The sequence below is a fragment of the Hemitrygon akajei genome, chromosome 16, assembly GCF_048418815.1.
Source record: "Hemitrygon akajei chromosome 16, sHemAka1.3, whole genome shotgun sequence".
NCBI lineage: Eukaryota > Metazoa > Chordata > Chondrichthyes > Myliobatiformes > Dasyatidae > Hemitrygon > Hemitrygon akajei.
Window position 1 is genome coordinate 22,857,270 of NC_133139.1, and position 24,306 is coordinate 22,881,575.

Genomic DNA, 24,306 nt, shown 5'->3' on the forward strand with positions numbered 1-24,306 from the left:
AACAGGAACGTCAACTGCCAAATCACACTCCCCCACACAAAAAAAACAAGAAAGATTTGGTGTATGGAAAGAGAAACCGTTACTATTACCGGTCAGTGTCTCTTTGCACAGATGTTACCTGACCAGCAGAGTGGTTTTTAGTATTTGCTGCTTTCATTTATTGCCAGTGAGGCCACTGTCTATTATTTTACAAATCCTGTTACATCCACTTGAACTGTACTCAAAACATTGATTCAATCAAGAAGATGGTAAGCCAGCGGCTTTACTCTTCTAGGAGTTTGAGGAGATTTACTATGTCACCAAAAACTTGCAGATTTCTGTAGATTTGCCCTGGGGAGCATTCTGACTGGTTGCATCACATTCTGACATGGAGCCTCCAATTCTCAGGATCACAAGAAGCTGCAGAGGGTTGTAGACTAGGGCAGCTTTATCATGGGCACAACCCTCCCGCACCTTTCAGGACATCTTCAAAAGGAGGTGCTTCAAGAAGTCAGCATCCATCATTAAGGACCCACCACTAGCCGGGACATGCATTATCGTCAGGCAAATTGGCCTATAATTTCCTGTCTTTTGACTTCCTCTCTTCTTAAAGAGCAGAGTTGACATTTGATAATTTCCAGTCCTCTGGAACCATTCCAGAACCTTGTGATTCTTCGAAGATTGCTACTAATGCCCCCGCATTCTCTTCAGCTACCTCTTTCAGAACCCTGGGGTGCAGTCCATCTGGTCCATGTGACTTATTTACCTTCAGACCATTCAGCTTCACAAGCACCTTCTCCTTGGTAATGGCGACTATACTCACTTCTGCCCCCGGACGCTCTAGAATTTCTGGCATACTGCTGGTGTCTTCCACAGCAAAGCCCGATGCAAAATACTTACTGAGTTTGCCCACCATTTCTTTGTCTCCCATTACTACCTCCCCAACAGTCCAAGATCCACTCTCACCTCTCTTTTACTCTTTATATATCTGAAAACACTTTGAGAGTGCCAGTGATCAGATGACTGTAGTTGCTATTACTAAGGAGAAGGTGCTTGGGGACCTTGAAGGTCTGAAAGTAGATAAATCACCAGGACCAGATGGACTGCACCCCAGGGTCCTGAAAAAACTTTTGGTATCCTCTTTTAAATTATTGGCTTGCTTGTCTCTTTCCCCTCTTTACTGCTTTGTTTTCTTACTGTTCTATCCACCTTCCTTTGCCTCCAACTCAAACCAGCCTCTGCTTCCTTTTTCCACACTCACCACCCTGTCAACCATGTCTTTCCTACATTTTAATCCAAATAGCCGCATAAGCTTCATTTTCAGATCCTTTCAACCAACATGGGTTAAGGGAGGTTTGATAGACAAGCTCAGACGCGGGAGGGGTTTTGATGAAATATAGAAAGGCGGCTTGCAAGGCGAAGTAACAGCAAGCAGGGGAGTAGGATGCTTACCATGCGATGTGAAAGTGTGTTAAAACCTCAGTGACAGGACAACGGGAAACAAACAGCATCATCCACAGGGCTGCTTTCTTCTGAAGGGATGTTAGTAATTTCCATGAATTTGAGCAACATTTCTATTTATTTCCATCCACTGAATTTTTGAAGGAAATATTCTTATTTAAACAGTCAGTGAAGATGACCTCCCTGAGGGCTTAACAAGGAGTTGCCAGGTCCAGCACATCGAAGAAAATTAATCATCAGCAAAGATGGTCATTAACCCCCTGAGTGTCAGCAATTGCATCATGCATATTAACCTATTAAATCATATCTGTTAAACAGCCCACAATCACTAAGTCTCCCGGGCCTGCTGCTCCCAGTGCAGTCACCAACATGCGTTTTTAAAGAATAGTATCTCATTTTTAAGTTATAAAAGACGCTAAATGAAATCAATCCTGTAATTGCTTTCTCTGTTTTGCTTCCTCCGGGAACACAATTGTTTGGCTTAGAATGAAACTGGAACTGAAAACTTGGTTCTTAGGTTGAACCTCTATTATGCCCCATAATGAAGTGGACTCTCTGACAGATCAAGAGCTAGCCAAATAACTGGGGAAGAAACAGCACATAGTAGCATTGGAACCAGCAAGAAAGAGACCAGTTGCTTTACGTTACCATACATTTTTTTCAGGTCATTTCAAAGTCCCTCATAGTAATGAATTGCTTTGGAGTGTTTTTATTATGAAAGTGAACATGGCAATAATCTGGCACACGGCCACATAATGATTAACAGTGACCACTTTTGCTCAGTTTCTAGTGAAAGGTCTGCAAATTGGAATGTTAACTTTTTCTCTCTCCGCATGCGCTGCCTGACCTTCGGAGTGCTCCCAGCATTTTCAGTTGTTAATTCACTTCACAACATCCGATCTGGTCAAATATCTCAATGTGATTCACAAGGATGTTATCAGACAAAATTTGCCAAGTAACGGCATATCTCCTCAGCTAACCCTGTTTGCCTTGTAAAGAGAGACAGGAAGAAGTGTATGCTGAGAGGTTTAGAGGAAACAGAACTAAGGGTCTAGGCTGTTGAACACATAATTGGTGGAGCAGTTGTAGTGCTGGAAGAGGTTACAGTGAAGGAGGGACCAAAACTCTGAAGGATTTAGAGTAATAGAATACTATAGCACAGAAGCTGGCCCTTCAGCCTATCTAATGCATGCTAAACTATTAATCTGCCCAGTCCCATCAACCTGCAGCAGGACCATAGCCCTCCATACCTCTCCCATACATGTACCCATCCAAATTTCTCTTAATTGTTTGAATCAAACCTGAATCCATCACTTCCAGTGGCAGCTCATACCACACTCTCACTACCCTCTGAATGAAGAAATTTCCCCTCATACTCCCCTTAAATAGTCCACCCTTAACCCATGACTTCTAGTTCTAAAAGTCTATTCTAATGGTTTTAGTTCTACTTATTAACAAGAACAAGAATTTTAAAACTAAGGGTTTCCCAGCTGAGAAGCCAATGTGCATCAAGGAAAGGGGATTTCCTTGCAGGTGATACTAAGGTAGGTGGTGTTGTGGATAATGAAGTAGGTTTTCAAAGTTTGCAGAGAGATTTAGGCCAGTTAGAAGAGTGGGCTGAACAATGGCAGATGGAGTTTAATGCTGATAAGTGTGAGGTGCTACATTTTGGTAGGAATAATCCAAATAGGACATACATGGTAAATGGTAGGGCATTGAAGAATGCAGTAGAACAGAGTGATCTAGGAATAATGGTACATAGTATCCTGAAGGTGGAATCTCATGTGGATAGGGTGGTGAAGAAAGCTTTTGGTATGTTGGCCTTTATAAATCAGAGCATTGAGTTGGGATGTAATGTTAAAATTGTACAAGGCATTGGCGAGGCCTAATTTGGAGTATTGTGTACAGTTCTGGTCACCGAATTATAGGAAAGCCTGTCTGAGATACTGAAGTGCTGGGTATGTGCTGTAGATTTTGATGGACTCTGGATCAAAACCCTCTTTGGGGGCTTTTGCTCTTGCTTGCATGTGGGAGGTGGGGGGGGGGGTTCGCTGCTTCTTCTGGTGCAAGTGTACATTCATTGTGTACAGTTCTGGTCACCGAATTATAGGAAAGATGTCAACAAAATAGAGAGAGTACAGAGAAGATTTACTAGAATGTTACCTGGGTTTCAGCACCTAAGTTACAGAGAAAGGTTGAACAAGTTAGGTCTTTATTCTTTGGAGCATAGAAGGTTGAGGGGGGACTTGATAGAGGTATTTAAAATTATGAGGGGGATAGATAGAGTTGACGTGGATAGGCTTTTTCCATTGAGAGTAGGGGAGATTCAAACAAGAGGACATGAGTTGAGACAGGGGGCAAAAGTTTAAGGGTAACACAAGGGGGAATTTCTTTACTCAGAGAGTGGTAGCTGTGTGGAATGAGCTTCCAGTAGAAGTGGTAGAGGCAGATTCGGTATTGTCATTTAAAGTAAAATTGGATAGGTATATGGACAGGAAAGGAATGGAGGGATATGGGCTGAGTGCGAGTCAGTGGGACTAGGTGAGAGTAAGCGTTCGGCATGGCCTGTTTCTGTGCTGTAATTGTTATATGGTTGATTTTCTAAACTACTTTTGATGCTATTCATTGAAACAAATGTATTGGTGAAACATCCTGTTCTTTAAAGAGTGTTGTGGGATATCCGGTACCCATTGGGACTTGCTATATTGTCCCAGTGAAAAGCCTCCATTAGTGCAACTTCCTAGCAATAGCTTAGATTTTGCACTCTGGACAATTCCAAGAGGACCATAACCTTGCCATAGGTTTTGGAGGCTTGCATGCCTCAATGACCCAGAGAGCTACGTTGGCCGGATTCAGCGCCTTGTGCTTAGGCTCTTGGTAGGGTCACCCATGCCAAACAGGTCAATGGATGGAGGCAGACTAAGAGTGGTCCACCAGCCCTTCAGGTTTGGGGGTTCAGCTCAGGGCTAACAACCGACTGATCAAAAAAATGTTACGGAAACAGTCATGAAAAATCCTTCTATACCTTTGTGCAACAGCATTGGTCAAAGAACAGAGAGAGATTGTTGCCCTAAATGCCAGTGGTGTAACAGACAGTAAGTTTGCACTCTTGAATAAGGGCAACTGTTAAATGTATGACTTTTTGATGATAGAGCTAGCAACTGAGAAAAGCATCACATAGAAGATGGCAAGAGCACCAACAGAAAGCAAGGATTGGAGTGAAAGGTTGTTATGAGTTAAGAAAAAAACAGAAAGCATTAATTAGCTTTTGAGCGTAATAATGGTTGGGCTTCTTAAAAGTGGCACTTTACCCATCCCACTTTTTTGTTTCAAATCTTATTCTCCCTCAGATAAAATAAAAAAAGACAAGATCACACTGCAGTGTTAAAAAAACAAACAAAAACTATCTGCAAACGCTGGAAATCTGAAATAAAAATGGAAAACGCTGGAGATACTTGCCATGTCACACATGATCTGGAGAAGGACAAAACGAGTTAAATGTTTCAGATTGATGACCTTGCCTCAGAACAGAAAAAATGTTTGAAGCTACAGAAAGAGGAAGAGATGTGGAGAAGAAAGGGAATGCCAGTGGAGACTAGGATTGTCCAGCTGGCTCCAATGTAATTAGTGCCACTCCAAAGTTTCAAAGAACATTATCAAAGTATGTATGTAGTATACAGCCCTGAGATTCATCTTGCCATAGACAGCCGTGACACAAAGAAAACCAAGGAACCCATTCAAAGATAAACATCAAACCCCACCCACCCCACAACATGCAAAAGAAAACCCAACAAATTGTGCAAACGGCAAAATAATATGAATGAAAAACGCAGAATATACTGCAATACACAATCAAAGAAGTCCAGGCATATTCAGTTCAGCTTAATGGTGGAAGATAATGATTGTTACTAACAGCAGATTTGCTGGAGATGTGCAGATACAGGGAGATGAAGGAGTGCCAGACAGTAGTTGTATACGAGTAAGTGAGGCACCATAGTGTGGCAGTTAGCATAATCACTTTGTAGTGTCAGCAATCATTGATCAGGGTTTAATTCCTGCCATTACCTGTAAGGAGTTGGCACACTCTCCCCGTGACCACACGGGTCTCCTCTGAGTGCTGTGGTTTCCTCCCCCATTCCAAAGACATACAGGTTCTGGTTAGTGAGTTGTGGGCATTGTATGTTGGCGCCATAAACATAGTGACACGTGGGCTGCCCCCAGCACAATCCTCACTGGTCTGATTTGATGCAAACAACACATCTCGCCGCATGTTTCAATGTTTCGAGGTACATGTAATAAATAATGCTAATCGATATACAGAGGAAAGCATAATGCTCAGACTGTGAGATGTGCAACCTGGCAGCTGCTGGAAACCCAAAATAAAAGGGAATGTTAGAAATACTCATCAGATCAGGTGGCAGCTGTAGTGAGAGACGGATGTTACGTGTCCCGTGGAGGCACGAAAGCAGCACCTTGCCTTCCACCTTAGGTGTCTGGCAGCCACAGTATTTAATTATTGAGTTCAAGAATTTTGAATAGCTAACTTCTCCTGCTGGTGCCGGAACTGGCCAAAATCCATCACCCTCTCCTAGCATCACAGCACTTGAGTCACCTGGACTGCACAGATCTCAACCTATCATGGAGATTCTTATTATTCTCCCATTCCCTACCTCCCTTTGCAACGTAAAGCACTCTTCATTTCCACTCTTCGTGGTCTGATGAAAAACCATCGAATTACAACATCAGGTCGGTTTCTCTCTACATAAGTGTTGCCTGACTTGTGGAATATCACAAGCGTAGTCTGCTTTTATTTCAGCCTCTTCCTGAGAGGCTTCCACATCGAGCAGTGCATTCGGGCGAGATAATAAAGGGATTGCCAATGCCTTTGGAAATGAGGGACGAAGAGAGGAAACCACCAGAATTGTAACTCCATGAGCTTTACACTTTGACAAGGGTGGCACGGTATTGTAGTGGTTAACAGCAATCACCAATTAGGGTTTATTTCCCGCTACTGTCCGTAAGGAGTCTGCATGTTCTCCTCGTGACCACGTGGCCTTTCTCCAGGTGCTATGGTTTCCTCCCACAATCTAAAGACGTACGGCTTTGGTTTGGTAAATTTTGCGCATGCAATAATGGCACCGGAAGCACGACAACACTTGCAGGCTGCCGCCAGCACATCTCTCAGAGGCAAAATGAAGCATTTCACTGGATGTTTCAAAGTTTCAATGTACCTGTGACAAATAAAGCTAATCTATGTGGTAACGCTATTAAACAGGTCTCTGTTGCTAAACAACAATCTTAATACATCATCGATTGACTTATCTGCTTGGAAGTTATTACAGTCAAGCTTGAAAAAATGCTCACTGAGTAATAGTCTGTAACTCTGAATTTTTTACAAGTAAATAGACTTCTGCTTGCACAGCAAACACTGATGACATCATCGGTTAAGAAGGACACATAAAGGGGAAATGGGCAAACTAATGAAACAGAAATCACAGCTGGTGAAGTACATCTCGGTTGGAAGACTGAGGACAGACAGGATCATACCACATGGCGTGATTTCTGAAGGAACCTGGAAGCATTTGAAGGTGGCAGGAGATCTGAGGTGACTTCAAAACGAAGATCAGAATCGTTGACATCTTGTGATCAATTGTGGGCATCTCATCCAAGAGAAGAGTGAAAACTGAGTGTTGGGCGAGGACGCAAAATATTTTTACTAGAATAGTGTCAAGGATAGATGCCTCAGCTACTTGGCAAGGCTGGACTTAAAGCAGCATTTCTCAAAAAGAGGATCAATAGAGATGTCTAAACTCTTGAATCATTTTGATACAACAAATAAGCAGAAAACAGTAAGCAGTGCACACAGATTTTAGGTGATTGGCACAGTCTCCAGATCGACATGAGGGAAATTTCAGTCCTTGTGGCTGACAATGCACTGCCAATGGCAACAGACTCAATTGTAATTCTCAAAAGAAAATTGAATAGACAGCCAAAGGGAATAATTCAGGGTCTGTGGGAGCAGAAGAGGGAAGTTGGCCAGCTCTACCAAAGAGGTGATGTGCTTGCACAATGGGTCAAATAGCCTTCTTCAATATTGTATCACAATTCAATGAAACGACTGGATGTGTACAGCAGAGAGAAACAATCGCCCCAGCCCCATGCACCGAACAGACAACATGGTGGCAGCTCTGTGTTCTTTTCTGCTGTCGTTAATTTATAATGCCTTACAAGGCTGAGGCTTTATAAAGCATTGGTCAGGCTGCACTTGGAGTATTGTGAGCAGTACAGGCCCCTTATCGAAGAAAGGTTGCGCTGGCATTGAAGAGATTCACAAGAGTGATCCAGGGAGTGAAAGGGTTAACATATGAGGAAATTTTGATGCCTCTGGGTCTGTACTCACTGGGGTTTAGAAGAATGAGAGGGCACAGCCGCAGAATAGAAGGACATCTTTTTAGAATGGATGAGGTGGAATTTCTTTAGCCAGAGGGTGGTGAATCTGTGGAATTCATTGCCACAGATAGCCGTGGAGGACGATTCTTTGGATATATTTAAAGTGGAGATAGTTAGGTTCTTGAGTAATAAATGCATCAAAGATAATGGGAGAAGGCAGGATAATGCGACTGAGAGGGACATCCTACAGAAAGTTCACAGACTGACCTCTATAGTTCATGTTATGATGTGCTTCTTGTTCCTGGGTACTCCTTTCTTTGTTACAATTTTGGCACTGCAGCCTGCAGTCAGTGAACAACACAGACTGAACTGAACTGAGCTGAAACTGAACATTCCTAGGCTGTTTCGTTGAGCTTGTGGTTTGACGCTTTATACTCTATGTTTCTTGCTCTTTTGTTTTGCACATTGGGAGTTTGATGCCTTTCTTTGAACAGGTTCCATGGTATTCTTGATTTCATAGTTGTTTATGGAAAGACAAATCTCAGGGTTATATATTGTATACATACTTTGATGATAACATACTCTGAATCTTTAATAAATCCACCATGATGGAATAGCAGAGCAGACTCAATGGGCCAAATGGCCTAATTCTGCACCTATGCCTTATGGCTTTCAAGAAGGAGCTAGATAGGTATCTTATGGATAGGGGAATCAAGGGATATGGGGACAAGGCAGGAACCGGGTATTGATAGTAGATGATCAGCCATGATCTCAAAATGGCAGTTCAGGCTCGAAGGGCTGAATGGTCTACTTCTGCACCTATTGTCTATTGTCTTCAAATTTCAGTTTGATCCTTTTAATGTTAATGGAACAAAATTTCAGGCCATTATCATTTAAAATCCAAGGATAAATGTTATCTTGCCATTTATTATCGTTCGGCTATTTGAGTGTTTAGAATTATTCTCTTACTAGAAAAAGACAGAAAAATTGTTTGTAAGTTTGATACCTACCATGGCACAGGCCCTTAATTTGTGTAACTCTAAGAATACCAATAGCTACTACATCAGTTGTAATTAGGCATCTGTTTAATCCATACTGAACACAATCAGCCGCCAAAATGGGAATTGCAAGCATCTCTATTACGCCATGATTCTGTAAATACCACCATAATGTAATTAGGAAATGCAGCTTAGCTCTGAACTATAGTCAGAACCAGAGGAAATAAGCTGCATTCATAAGGTGCAGGTAGGCTAGTTGTTTTTCATTTATTACCCCATTGATGAGAACCTTATAAACAATATGAGAACATTATTTAGTTGGGTTTAATGAAAATATCATTAATGATTATTGAGCTGCTCATGCTGCTGGGCTCAACAATTCCTTAGAATCATTTAAAGGTCTCAGTGCTTGTACAGGAAGAAAAAAAAATGAGGAAAGCATATTATTAAGGTTAAAATCTTCCGATTATTTCATTGCTTAAAGGGAAATGGTACTCAGACCTGACTCAAAATAGCACCTACTTTAAAAAGGAAATCAGCTTTTAATTCCGCTGGGATAAAGGGATGTAAAGGTTCCTGTACTTGTTTATCTGTGAATAATAAGTCATCCACGTGAGTATGACTCATGGGCACCACAATCTGTCAACAGCCTGCAGGCTCAGTCATGCCCACATAGTCTAGTGACAGCTGTTTGGGCACAGTGGGCGCCAGCTAAGCATAGTTACCTGATCCCGGCAGAACAGTGCAGAGTCAAAGCCCACTCCCACCCCACACCCTTTCCAATTCCCTCCCGCCGAATTCTGGTGAAAAACCAGTCCCGATTCTAAACAGCCTGATCTGTAACAAGGCCAGTCAAATGCTCAGTTTCACCCAGGCAACCACACCTTCGAGACATGACATCGTCCGCCGGGCAAGATATATTTTCATCAAGAGTCTTCTGCTGGCGATGAGACTCAGCTGCTCGACGGCTGATTAAATGTGCTGGCTTAGCAATCAACTGCCTCGATCTCTATTATTTGGAAATGCCGATTCGATCAGAATACTAATCTAAAAAGTCATTCCTTTCTTAAAAGCAGTAAATCTGTAGTTTTCAGAGTTTGATTCCTTTCTCAACAATTTGTTAAGACAATTGAGGGTTACTTGAATCAAGAGGCATGGCATTGCCAAAATGAAAAATAAAATCACAGATACTGGAAATCTGAAACAAAAACAGAAAATGGTGCAAGTTCTCAGTGGGCAAGGCCACATCCATGGGAACAGAAAGGGAGATACAGTTTCAGGTGAAAGACTTTTTTCAATTGGGTGCGTCATTCATAAACTAATAGGAGGCTTCCCACATCTGACTGCACAAAGATACTGACCCAGAAATTCTGCAGCACCCTACACCATGTCCTTCGATAGGCACTGTAGCAGGGCACCAGCAATCGTCTTGCTCATTCACCTTCTTATCCTCGTGCATGTTTTGGTTCTGCCCTAGACCATGAGAACACTGCACCAGTCTTGCCCATTTTCCTCACTGATGTTGTACCAACTGTGTGTTGGCTCAGGGGCTGGTTTGGGTGCCACTGTATGGATATGATTGGGACGGTCCACAGCCTGATCAGCTGTGGTTGAGGCAGTAGTAGAGAGCCAACATGCCCTATATACAGTGCCTGATGGAGGGGGCATCAATGCCCTGTGCTTTGACAGCACCGGTGGTGACATCAGGGGCTTTGGCTCTGATGGTTGATTGGGAGGGGAGGCAAGCCAAGTGCCTACAGACATGATGATCTGGTGGGGGTGGTGAAAGAAGGGCTGGGCTGCACTAAGGACAGAGATAGAATGGAGAGGGGGAAACTAATTGCATATCAAAGCCTCTTTGGGGCCTCAGGAAGAACGAAAGTCACAGGAATGTTCGATGGGGTCCGGGACCTTGGAGGGAAACACAGGAGCAGCAGCAACACTGAAGGACATTGGAGGTATTAGTAGAGTCGTGAGGCTGGGTTGACAGGGGATACTCAAGGAAAGCGAGGTAACGTCCAGCAATGCACTGGAAAGAGCAGATTATCCAAGAAATGCCCAACATGTTTGTGATGGAGAGCACTCAGTAATTGCACTCCTTACACACACACACACACACACACACACACACACACACACACACACACACACACACACACACACACACACACACACACACACACACACACACACACACACACAGCTCCGCCCCCCCGCCGTCATTCTGCTGCCATTGCACCAAGTGCACGTTCTTCAACATCTTCCCCGGTACATTCTCATAATGGGTCCTAAACTGAGCTGATACGCTCGGGTTGGCTTTATGGTGCCTTTCCTGTCATACACGGTGGAATATTCCTTTTCCTTAGTAATTGGGGTATGTAAATATGTTTCTGCTGTTTGTATTCTGTATTTTATGTGGATACGTCTGTTTATTTTGTAATATGATTGTAACTACATTATGGGGTGCATCTTATTCTAATTCAGGTGCAGTCTTAAGTTAACTTTGTTGGTAATTAAAGATGGCATGTCCTCGTGTAAAACAGAGGGGCTGATCGCCCGCAGTAGGGGAGATAGATCAGGGCTACCCAGAGTTCACACTGGACAAATGTAAGTACGGAGATATTATTGTGTTTTCAGGTAGATTATCTTCTTGTAAATATTGGCAGTTTTCTCTATTTTTGCTAATTGTTGTAAGTTTGATTTTTGACACACGTAATAAACAGCCTTGCACTAAAGTGCTAAACGACTGCAGCCATTTTTTTCTTTGGTCATAACCCAGGTACCTAACAATGTTTTCACTGAGTCATAGAGAGATACGGCATGAAAAAAAGGCCCTTCTGCCCAATGTGCCTGTGCTACTCATCAAGCACTGAATTTTACACTAACCTTACACATCTTGCAAATGTCACACCTTAAGCACCTGAGATCAGGATTGAGTCTGGGTCTCTGTGAAAGACGGCTCGATTAGCTGCACCACTGTGCCACCTCTAGAATACTCTACAATACCTCAACAGGAGCATGGCAACGGAGAATGATGTCACCGGCACTTTTATGGGGGTAATATCATTCCCTGCTCTAAGGCCAACTCACGGCCAGAAGCACCTGCCAAATTTCTGGAATGATTTAATTAATTGGAAATGGAAATTATCCTGTTTCACTCTGATGTCATTTTCCATTCACAAGAAGCTGAAAGAAACAGCATTACGCAAGTGAAAACCCATAGGGACTTTTCTAAAATGGGTGGTAGTCGAGGAAGAGAGCCAATTCCACCAATAATTGTGAACAGTTTGAGAGCTTTCTCGCTCATCTGATGCTTATTCATTGTACAGGGTAAGGACAGGAGTAAAGGCCTTACTTTGCTGATGCAAGTAACAACTGCATCAATAAAGCAATACCTACATCAGCTACTGATTATTGATTACAGTTTAGAGTTCAACGCCCATCATCTCCTCAGTACCAATCAACAAGCTTCAAAAACTGGGCCTTTGTGCCTCCCTCTGTAGCTAGATCCTTGACTTCACCAGGAGACCATAGTCAGTGCAGATCGGAAATAACATTAGGCGGATGATGGTACTTAACGGCAACTCCTTTGCTTGCATCTTCGGAAGCACCTCTATTTCTATCTTTGATATCTCTTTTGTTTTTCCTTTTCAGGGTTCTTTTGAAGACCCGACCTGGAGCTACACTCTGACTTCAGTTCTTTGCGGAAATGGGACCCGTTCTCGGGGCCTCACGACCAGCTGCCTTTTGATGTGCCAAGGATGTGGCCTGGAAGACTAGCACACCTTCAGGATGCCAGGTTTTCGTGGCTCTGGAGGCAGGTGGATTCAAGGCTGGCACCGCTGCCACCTGATGCAGCGTGGGAGACGGAAGATCGCAAGCAGCGAGCTGGCTGCTGGCCGCGTGCCCAGAGACCCGAGTTCTTTGGGCATAGAGCTCGAAAGAAGTGATGCAACAGACTTTTAACACCATAAATCAGCGAGGTGCTTTGTTATTTCTCCCCTCTCGCTGTGAAACGGAGACACCTCTTTATCCCTTATTAGGGAGAGAGAGAGAGCCTGTGATATGTCGAATTACCAGGTGAACAAGTAGTCTTTAGGGTACTGCAAGTCTGTGCCCTTATTGATGCTTTGCTGCACGCAAATGTGGGGACATTTCATGATGGGGCAAGTGAAGTTACCCCCTTTTGGTTCAAAGAGCCTGATGGTTGGGGGGGGGGTGGTTCCTGAAGCTCCTGTACATTCTTCCTAAAGGCAGCAGTGAGGAGAGAGCAGGACCTGGGTGGTGAGGGTCCCTGATGATGGACGCTGCTTTCCTGCGACAGTGCTCCTTGAAGATGTGCTCGATGATGGGGAGGATTTTACTGTGGTGGACTGGGCCATAACCATTACTTTTTGTAGTTTCTGTTCAAGTGCTTTGCTGTTCCCGTTCCAAACTGTGATGCAGCTAGCCATTATACTCTCCACCACACATCTACAGAAGTTTGTCAAAGTTTTAAATGTCATGCTAAATCTTCGCAAACTCCTAAGGAAGTAGGGGAGCTGCCGTGGTTTCTTCATAATTGCACTTATGTGCTGGGCCCAGAGCAGGTCCTCTAAAATAATAACATAGATAAATTTAAAGTTGCTGACACTCTCAACTTCTGATTCTCTGATGAAGATTGGCTTATGGACCATCAGTTTCCTCTGCCTGAAGTCAATAATCAGCTCCTTGGTCTTGCTGACATCGAGTGAGGGGGTATTGTTGTGGCAGCATTAAGCCAGATATTCATTCTCCCTCTTATATGCTGATTTGTCACCACTATTACACATTTTTGCTCTATTTTAATATTTCTTATTGTAACTTACAGAAAATTGTATATATTGCACAGTACTGATGCCACAAAACAACAAATTTCACAACATATGTCAGTGATTATTAGCCTGATTCTGATTCTGAATTGGGTCTAGAGCAGGTTATGCCAATCTGATCCTTTACCACAAGCATTAATGTGAGTTAAATGGCTGTGAATATGAAGCATATTTCGCATTTTACACTCACAACAACCAATCGGTTCACCTTAACGATTAGCGGAAAACTGACCTCTAATACCTGAAATACTGAAGCAACATGGAAGATATTTCCTGATTTTGAAGCCATTAACATCACTTTTAAACCTTTCCATTGCCTGCTCATTCCCGACAGCAGAATTATACCCCACACAAAGCCTCTGAGATGTTTGGGCCTAGAGTCCCAGCAACTTGCATGCTTTCAGCTCTCTGCTACTGACAGCCATCACTTCTTCTCCCTGTGCCTCCCCACTTCTATAACTGCCTTTCCTCAATACAGACCTATCTTAAGTCCTACCTCTTTGACAAGCCTTTTGGCCATCTGTCCTGTTAGCTAATTGTGTTGCTCAATGGTGAACGTTGTTGACCACTTTGTGAATGCCATTGCATAGTTTTGCCTTATGAAGGCCACAATTTTCTGACAGAAACCCATATTACTTTCTGGAAACAGTGTCCAATTCATAAATACAGGGAATGGTAGTCTAAAGCCATCACTTCTGGGTGGATGAACTTTTGTGCTCTTGCATGTTAGATTTTGTGTGAAATCGACTTGGATCAAAAGTTTTTGTGAACAGAACAAGTATGTGAAATAACTTGAGTTTTCTTCTAGCCCAGCAAAGAAGATGATAGATTTTGCGTTGATAGATTAAAGACACAATCCCAGCGGGCAAATCTGAGGATGCTAATTCTTTCTTCGAATTGCTCCCTGTGTGATCCTTATCTCCAGATTTCGGCTGCAGTTCACTTCTTGCTTTATTGTAAGTGTGCAGAGTACTTGTGTGCTATGAAACTTTTGATTCTGCTTCCAGACTTTGAGAGGCTCTTCCGACATTCTACTTCGACTCCAAAAGAAAACCAAAAGATATTCAATTCTTTGATGAACAGCCATCATCCAAAAAGTGAAAACGTTTCACTTTTCATAGATGCTACAGAGCCTGCTCTGTGTTATTCAGATTTCCATCATCTACAACTTTTAGCCTTTGAATGCTCAATCCTCAGTGGGTGACACACTTCCCTCTGAGTGGAGGTTTGCAAGTTCCTGTCCCACTGGTAGTGCAATCGCTTGCGTCGAGTATGATGTTCTCCTAAGGGGTTGTCTATTTTTACTGGTGGGTCTTTAGGTGGCTGCAGAGGTTGATCCAGGATCCACATAATTTGAGAGGCTTCCAGATCTCATAAATCTGTGCACTTTGCCACTTGCTGATCATCAGGGGTGTTAGGGTGGATTCCTTTAACGGAGAATGCCTATGCGTGACTTTGTTTATTGTGGGGAAACTGATGCATGAGCAGCCACCACATGGTCCTAGATAGATCAGGGTCAGAGTCTAGTGGCTTGGAGTACAAGATCTCTAGGGATTCTTCACTGTTGCAGCCTTCCTCCAGCTTCACTGCTACTGTGAAGAGTTATCATCTTTGCCCAGCTCCACCACTGAAACCTGGCTTCGATGTGATGCCAGCACTGTGTGGGTGCTGCAGTGCCAACTGACTGTCTTTTAAATGAGCTGTTAAAGTCCCTGGTCTCACTTGAGAAGATAATCTGATGAACAACAGGGAGACTTATTTATTTATTGAGTGATACATCACAGAGTAGGCCCTTCTGGCCCTTCGAACTGTGCCACCCCATCAAGCCCTGACAACCCTGATCAACTCTAACCTGATCACGGGACAATTTACAATGACCAATTAACCCATCCACTAGTCTTTGGACCATGGGAGGAAACTAAAGCACCTGGGGAAAACCCACACATTCCATGGTGAGGACATACAGAGACTCCTTATTGAACTCCGAACTCTGGAACGTCCCGTGCTGTAATAGTGTCACGGTTACCGCTATGCTACTGTGGTGTCTTCTTTGTAACTTGGCCAATACCGATTCTTCAATCACCATCAGTAGTTTTTCTGGCCATTACTTAATTAGCAGTTAGTGCTAACTTCCTGTGTGCAAATTGCCCGTTGTGATCCAAGGGTACAAGAGTAATTGAAATTATTTCATTGGCTGTAAAGCATTCGAGGACATTATGAATGGACAGTTAATGGTCATCCAAAAATTTAAGGGTTTAATAAATAAACTTGTCTCAGGCTTCCAGCCAGGTACAGGTATCTATTTTAACCGACATTTTGATGACAAACTCTGCCAACTTCATCAGGGATGATGCCTGAGCATGTCTCGTACAGTGGTATTTATACCCTTGTAGTCTGTCCTCTGATTGGTTAATCCTCATCCAATCAGGATTCTGCTGTCCTACCTTGTTTACAATCAAATACCAGTTCTGTACTCTACTTTTATTTCAATGGCAACCTTCACCGAGCAATCCCAAATGTCAATGGCACAGCTCAGTAGTTTTATGCCATAGAAGTCAATCCTATGGCCATTGTGAGTGCAATGTTCTGCTACCACCAATCTCTCCAGTAAGGGAGTTGCCTTCCATGATGTAAAGATGGGAAATGAGTGCAAAGTGCCTACAGAACCCCTCCAACTGGGAACTAGAAGTTGTTGCCTGAAGTCATTTCAGACTTCTGAAATGACTCCTGCCTTTGGCCAAGCATTTGTAGAAGTCTGGAAAGAGCTCAGCCTTGAATGACAAACAGCCAATTCTTATGGAACCGCTTGATCTTAGTCAGCTCAATTCAGCCCATTATTGGCAATGCAAATGTTTTCAACTATTTTTTTCCTGGAAGTGAGACAATACTGGGAAGATACACTTGATTCCCATCTTTTGTCATCATGATAAAGTATTAGAAGGTATCAACTACCTCTAAATTTTCCACAATGGCTTTTATTAGACAGGAATTGTACCCAGTACCATTGAAAGTAAAGCAAGTTATGCCCAACTTGGAGATGATAATGTTCCTATGACACCTGAAATTTCCCATTAAATGCAACACTATAAAATCAGACATCAACTCATTGTTAGCGGAGAACAGGTGTAGATTTTGAAACTCTGCAAAGGGCATTTCATTTAAATCTACCAGCGTCCTAGAATACTTGCAAAAGATAATTAAAGGACAATTTGAAGATTCCTTCAAACACCTAAAATGATCCTTCCACGTAGAAGAAAATTGTACAACTTAAAATCAATCACTATCTAGTTTCAAAATATCATTAATGGTTAAAGTTAAACTTTAGGAAATATGCTTGGAGAATGACAATGCTTTCCTCAGAGATGGGATCAATACCCTATTTTAAAGTCAGGAGGCAGGGGGCAGCTTAATTTTCCAGAACTCAGGGGTGTAGCAGCCTGGTAGCTTCAGTTCTAACGAGCCTGTCTACTCTCCACAAGCTTACTTCTAAGGGATAGGATATTACAGGCTTAAGACCACAGATTTTCCATTTTTATTTCAGCTTCCAAAATCTGAGGTATTTCTTTTTATGTACCTAAACAGGTCTCATTTGACTAAAGTACAGAAGAAAGCCAGAACTATTTTAACCTATTGAACTTGCTCCTTCCATTGATCACATGACAACTCTGTCATTTTCTCCAAAATTATACCAAGCAAGGTTCTGAATATCTAGCCAGCCTTCATTGATCAGGTATAATTGATCTTGGGCCTGACAATTCAAGGTCCATCCCATGACCCATGTGTGTCCAAAATCAGGTTATAGTTTGGCTAAGGAACGGTGCATTTTAAATCATCTAGAGCAAGGTTTTCGAGCCTTTTTTATGCCATGAACCAATACCATTAAGCAAGGGGTCCATGGACTCCAGGTAGGGGACCCCTGATCTAGAGGTTCCCAGAAGTCTGGGTAGACCATAATGCCAGCAGCAGTCAATATTTGGGACCTGGTAGGCAAGAGAAAGAGGATGGGATGGTATGGGATAGCCCAGGCCAGCACCTATCCCGTGTCAGGAGCGGTATTTCTACTCCTTCTGGTTCCACATAAAGGTAAGATTTTAAAAAAGAAACTTAACTTTCTAATTCTTCATCTACCAACAGACTGCAAGCACAACTTGCAATAAGAGATCTATTTTTTTCCACCTGTGAAGCAGGTTAAGAGTAGCTGAGAAATGGAAAAGAATCACAAAGCAAGCCTATCAATAATTGTCAACCAAGATTACCAACAATAACTTGCATCCAATACTGTAACATCCTTAACTTGGTCTAAAATGTCAGGTCACTTTACAGCTGTACTCCAGAAAAAATCTGAACCCAGGTTGCATATTGGGAAAGGTGAACAAAATGCATAGTCAACAAGATAGGTTTTAATGAGTGGCTCAGTAAAGTATTTAAGGAGGGAATTCTAATACTTACAGTCAAGACAGCAGAAAAAATACAAACGCTCATATATGATGGCAGAATATAGTATTAATGGTAAGACTCTTGGTAGTGTGGAGGATCAGAGCGATCTTGGGGTCTGAGTCCATAGGACGTTCAAAGCAGCTGCACAGGTTGACTCTGTGGTTAAGAAGGCGTAAGTACACGATGTATTGGCTTTCATCAATCGTGGAATTGAACTTAGGAGCCGAGAGGCAATGTTGCAGCTATATAGGATCCTGGTCAGGCCCCACTTTGGAATACTGTGCTCAGTTCCGGTCGCCTCACTACAGGAAGGATGTGGAAACCATAGAAAGGGTGCAGGGAGATTTACAAGGATTTTGCCTGGTTTGGGGAGCATGCCTTATGAGAATAGGTTGAGTGAACTCGGCCTTTTCTCCTTGGAGCGAAGGAGGATGAGAGGTGACCTGATAGAGGTGTATAAGATGATAAGAGGCATTGATCGTGTGGATAGTCAAAGGCTTTTTCCCAGGGCTGAAATGGTTGCCACAAGAGGACACAGGTTTAAAGTGCTGGGGAGTAGGTACAGAGGAGATGTCAGGGGTAAGTTTTTTACTCAGAGAGTGGTGAGTGCATGGAATGGGCTGTCAGCAACGGTGGTGGAGGCGGATACGATAGGGTCTTTTAAGAGGCTTTTAGATAGGTACATGGAGCTTAGTAAAATAGAGGGCTATAGGTAAGCCTAGTAATTTCTAAGGTAGGGATGTGTTCAGCACAATTTTGTGGGTGGAAGGGCCGGTATTGTGCTGTAGGTTTTCTATGTTTCTAGAATTTCCAATTCCTGTGCTGCATTTTCAACAGACAACTGATATCTGGGGCTAGACATGAACAATGGCACAAAGTTTCTAAGTGGATAGAATGTATTTGTCTCCCTGTTATTACACTGTGTCTAGTCCCAGTACACCAATAACCAATCCAGTCATACACAGATCGACTTCTTGAATGTCAGGATGGTTAAACCTGATACAACTGTCCAATAGATAACTTATAAAGACAGACAGTACCTTATTACAACACAGTAGTTCACAAGTAATCATCTATTCTGAAAGACTGAGGCCTAGCCAATGGTATATAAATGTTATTTTCATACATAGTGAAAGTCCACAACAGTAAGTGAACAGGCGCAAAACCGATTTACCTGTTCAATTGTTAACTCAAAGTTCATAAAGTTCTAAGTAACTTCATTATCAAAATACATATATGTCACCATATACTATCCTGAGATGCATTTTCTTGCGGGCGTGCACAGTAAATACAAAGGAACACAATGGAATCCATGAAAATCCACACACAGTAGAGATGGACCAACAACTAATGTGCAAAAGACAATAAACTGAACAAATACAAAAAGAAAGAAAACATAATAATAAATAAATAAGCAATAAATATCCAGAACATGAGTTGCAGAGTTCTTAAACGTGAGTCCAAAGTTATGGGTGCAGTTCAGTGTTGGAGTGAGTGAAGTTACCCACTCTGGTTTAAGAGCCTGATGGCTGAGGAGCCATAAATGCTCCTGAACCTGGTGTTGTACCTCCTTCCAGAGAGCATGCTTGGATGGTGATAATTGGTTTATTATTATCACATGTACTGGAGATACAGTGAAAAACGTCTGTTTGCATGCCATCCAGACATTTTAATTTGTTTGGTCGGTATCCAGAAGGGGGAAGGAATGAATTATTGTCTTGAACACCAGGAATGTTACCTGCAATGATTCTTTAAGGAAAGGCAGTTCCCTGGTTTAATATTTTATCCAAGATCATTTTCCCTTTTTTAAAGATACAAAAAAAACCTCACAAATTTTTGAAGCCATTTCAAGACAAAATGGATTATTTTTGGATAAGTAAGTCAAGGCAAGTGTCGATTGTAAGGTGCAATTGTAATTTGCTTGTTTGCTGCAGGAAAGTCGTGCAAGAGCACATAGAGGCAGATCAGCGAACCACGGACCGAGGGCTGCAGTTCTAAAGGAACCATAAACCAATGGAAAGGCCAACCCCTACAGTTTTGCAAGCATTGCCTAAATTGATCCCAAATTGGTCACGTTGAAAACCTGCAACATTAATAGAAAGCAAAAGTAGTTGGCATCAAAGCAGCCCTGTAATCATAATCTCCTGCAGTTACCCAGACAAAAATTATCCCTGAGGGGCCCCTATTTTACATTAATTACAACAAAGGCGCCACAAAAATACATATCTGAGCCACACTCAGCTGTAAACAAGCAGTGCTTTGCTTAAGGTTTGTCAAGGCTCTTGCCGATTAACAAAAGGCATCAGAATCCAGTTCTAACTGGAAAAACAAACAACAAAATAAAAGCCTTTCTTACCCCAGGCAGCGTCTTCTGTTCATGTAATGCATTCTGTGCCTTGATAGCAGATTCTCTTGCACAGTATGTAAGGAAAGCACAGCCTGGAGGGAAAGAGATGTACAGTGTGAAAAGAAATAATATTCCACTAAAAAAAACTTAATGACAAGTAATGATTTAAATATAAGGGAAATGAGGTGAGAACACGTAACCAAGCTAATTGATTAGGTAGTGAAAACCTCATAAAATTGCAATAATCAGAATCGGATTTAACATCACCAGCATATACCATGAAATTCGTTGTTTTACGGCAGCCAGTATAAGGTAATACATAATAATAAAAACTATAAATTACAGTAAGAATATATTAAAAAAGATAAATTAAATTAGTAGTGCAATAAGAGAGGGGAAAAATACTAAGGAAGAGTTCATGGGTCCATTGTCCATTCAGAAATCTGATAGCAGTGGGGAAAAAACTGTTCCTGAAACATCGAGTGCATGTCTTAGGCTCCTGGACCTCCTCATTGATGGTAGCAATGAGAAGAGGGCATGCCCTGAGGGAGGAGGGTCCGTAAGGCATTGTCTTTTGAGGGCACCCTGAATGCTAGGAATGATGGCGCCTGATGGAGCTGGCTGAACTGAAAACTTTCTGCAGCTCTTTCCAATCTTGGCCCCTCCATAGCAGACAGTGATGCTATTAGTTAGAACGCTCTCCACCGAATATCTGCAGAAATTTGCAAGTGCCCTTGGTGGCATTCCAATTCTGCTCAAACTCCCAATGAAATGCAGCCATTGTCATGCCTTCTTTGTAATTGAACCAATATGTTGAACCCAGGATAGATCCACGCAAATGTTGACACCCACATGGTGATGTTGATAGGATACCCCTATCCTGCTACACAACCTTGACTATCTTCATGCCTAACTTCTACAAGAGTTAAAAGCAATCTCTGGGGAATTTCAAAAAACTGATCTTTCATCTCTAACTTTTTAAAAGAATCAACAAGCACAACAGCTTATATTTCTATACTGTCCAGGAATATAGAGAGAAGACAGGATAGTGGTGTTGAAGCCAGGATTGGGTCAGTCATTATATTATTGAATGGTAGAGCTGGTTTAAGAACTCCTACTCCTGATTTTGTTTTTTACGTTAGTATCTACAATACAGCAAAACAGCCCAAAGCACATCACAAGTATTTTTCTTAAAAAATTGTCCCAAAGTTATAAAGCTGGAGGTTACAGGAGACCATAATATCCTTGATGCATCATTTTGCATCACAGACTGGTATGGAAGCTCCAATACACAAAAATGCAAGAGGCCGCACAGAAAGATGGCCTCAGCCAATTCCATCATGGCTTCGGCTCTCCCCACATCAAGGACATCTGCAGGACCTCTACCAATCGAGTTCTGCACTCTTCTTGTTACTACCAACACACGGGAGGTACAGGAGACTGAAGAGCCACACCTCTAGATTCAACAGCAGCTTTTTCCCCATTGCCATCAAGTTCGTGGATGCAACTGAAAGCCCCTTATTCTACCTCAGGCTATATTTCCCTCAACTTGCACTACTGCCATTATGTTTATGTTGTTCATTTTGCCATATAAGTTATGTATAATTTATATTAATTTACTTGTTTGTAAGTTATGTTTGTCATGTGTGCCAAATACTGCGCTCTGGCTGCTAAAGCTCATTTTCATGATTTTTTACTTTGGATATGTATACTCATGACTATAAACTTCTTCGTGAATCTTGGCAAGCTTCAAACTAATCCAGCATCCTCTCCCACTCCCTCTCCCTTTCTCATGCAGAACAGTTTGATATGCAGAATCAAAAACAATTGTCTCCGTGTATTCAAACCTTGATTAAGGCAGGAATAACACAAAAGAATTGCAAAGAATGAACATTTTATTCACTTGAGGAATTAAACATGTGTTTAAGCAGATAGTTCTGCTCCGATCTTTTATAATTACAACTACAGGTGGCCCCCGTTTTTCGAACATTAGCTTTACGACAGCTCGCTGTTACGAAAGACCTACATTAGTACCTGATTTCGCTAACCAAAGAGGATTTTCGCTTTTACGAAAAAAAGACGCCCGCTTTATTCTTGTGTTTACCCTGAGAAAGACTACCCTGACCCTGAAGCCTTGTGCGGGCAGTTGTGTGTGCATGCGTGTACGTGCGTATGCGTGTATGTGCGCATGCATGTATGTGCCAAACTTTTTCCTCCACATTGATTTTGGCTCGCTGTCGTCCTGATTTTGATAAGTGAAACTACACCATACATACAATATTTCTACTTTATATAGGCTGTATGTTTATCATATAATTCCTGCTTTTACTATATGTTCATGTTATTTTAAGTTTTATGTGTTATTTGGCATGATTTGGTAGGTTATTTTTTGGGTCTGGAATACTCAAAAATTTTTCCCATATAAATTAATGGTAATTGTTTCTTGGCTTTATGACATCTTGGCTTACAAACTGTTTCATAGGAACGCTCTACCTTCGGATAGCGGGGGAAACCTGTATTTCAGACCCTTATTACATTTTGCATCATCTGGAATATTGCATCTTCTTGGATTTTAAAGCAGTCTGTTCAACCATCCTTCATTTCCCGGATAGTTTAACTCATTCCCATGCCTATTAGGTAACAGCCTTGGCCCAAAGGTGGTATTCTCATCTCTGTATCAGCAGGTATGAATTTAAGTTTATCTAATCACAATTGGCATTTTGTGTAATACTGAGGGAAGTCTTCCCTGTAGGGTGGCACCTTGTTGATGAAGAGTTCACTGTAGTCAAAGAAGTGTCTCAGCCAATATCTATCAATTGACGACTAAAGCAGATAATCCAGCTAATTTATTGTTGCTTGTGATATCTTATTGCGCATAAATTGGCTCCTACCTTAATTTACAAGCATGATTACATTTTCTTAATTTATTTACGGGACGCCCATTTGCAATTGATCTAGAGAAAGCAGTCAGGAGCCAATTTTAGAACTGCAACAGTCCCACAGTATATAACAATTTTATCACAGCTGAGTGATGTGTGGTCCATTTCAGAGGCTAGTTAATAGTTAGTCCTTGGAGGCAAATCTGACTAACCAGGTAAGGACAACAATTTTCCTTCTTTGTAAGTGATGTTAGTGAGTCAGATACGGTTTTGCAGTAACTTAGCAGCTTCATGGTCACCGTCACTGTTAACAACAATTCACTCCAGATTAATATAATTTATTCCCATGACCACAGTGGGATTTGCACTGCTGCCTCCAGACTGCGAGCTAAACCTAAGTGTTATTAATCCAGAAATGGTACCACTGTGTTACCATACCTGCAATGCTTTTGGTGTGGGTGGTGGAGGGAGTAGAATGACTGAGATTATAAACGATAATAATTAAATGCAGTTGATAACTCTACCTCAGAATTTTCCTCAAGATGTAAAGTAACTTAGGGAGTCAAATCTGAATAAATGGATCTATAGGTGGAAGTGGAGAAAATATATTATTTGTGCTCTGTTTCCTACAGCCTTCTGTTATTCTATGGCTTTCAGTTTAATTTAGTTATTTTTAAATTGATAATGTTTGTTTACTCATTTATTCAACAATACAGCACAGAGAAGGCCCTTCTGTCCCTTTGAGCCATGCAGCCCCAGCAACCAACAACAAACCCAACTAACCCTAAACTAATAACAGAACAATTTACAATGACTAATTAACTCAACCGATAATCCTTTGGACTGGGGTGGGGGACCAGCGCACCCATTCCACGAGGAGAACGTACAGAGACTCCTTACAGAACAGCACTGGAATTGAGCTCTGAACTCTGGGACACCGAGTTGTAAGAGCGTCATGCTAATCA

At 42.0% G+C, this 24,306-nt stretch overlaps 1 protein-coding gene across 7 annotated transcripts in view; it reads right to left on the bottom strand.

The window, feature by feature from the left end:
* LOC140739817 (CUGBP Elav-like family member 4) overlaps nucleotides 1-24,306 on the bottom strand; it is a 579,610-nt gene that overhangs the window by 513,496 nt on the left and 41,808 nt on the right. For all 7 annotated transcript variants that reach the window (XM_073068376.1, XM_073068372.1, XM_073068375.1 and 4 more), the window contains exon 2: nucleotides 20,472-20,554. In XM_073068376.1, the coding sequence (XP_072924477.1) occupies nucleotides 20,472-20,554 (83 nt within the window). The remainder of the gene's footprint in view (nucleotides 1-20,471; nucleotides 20,555-24,306) is intronic.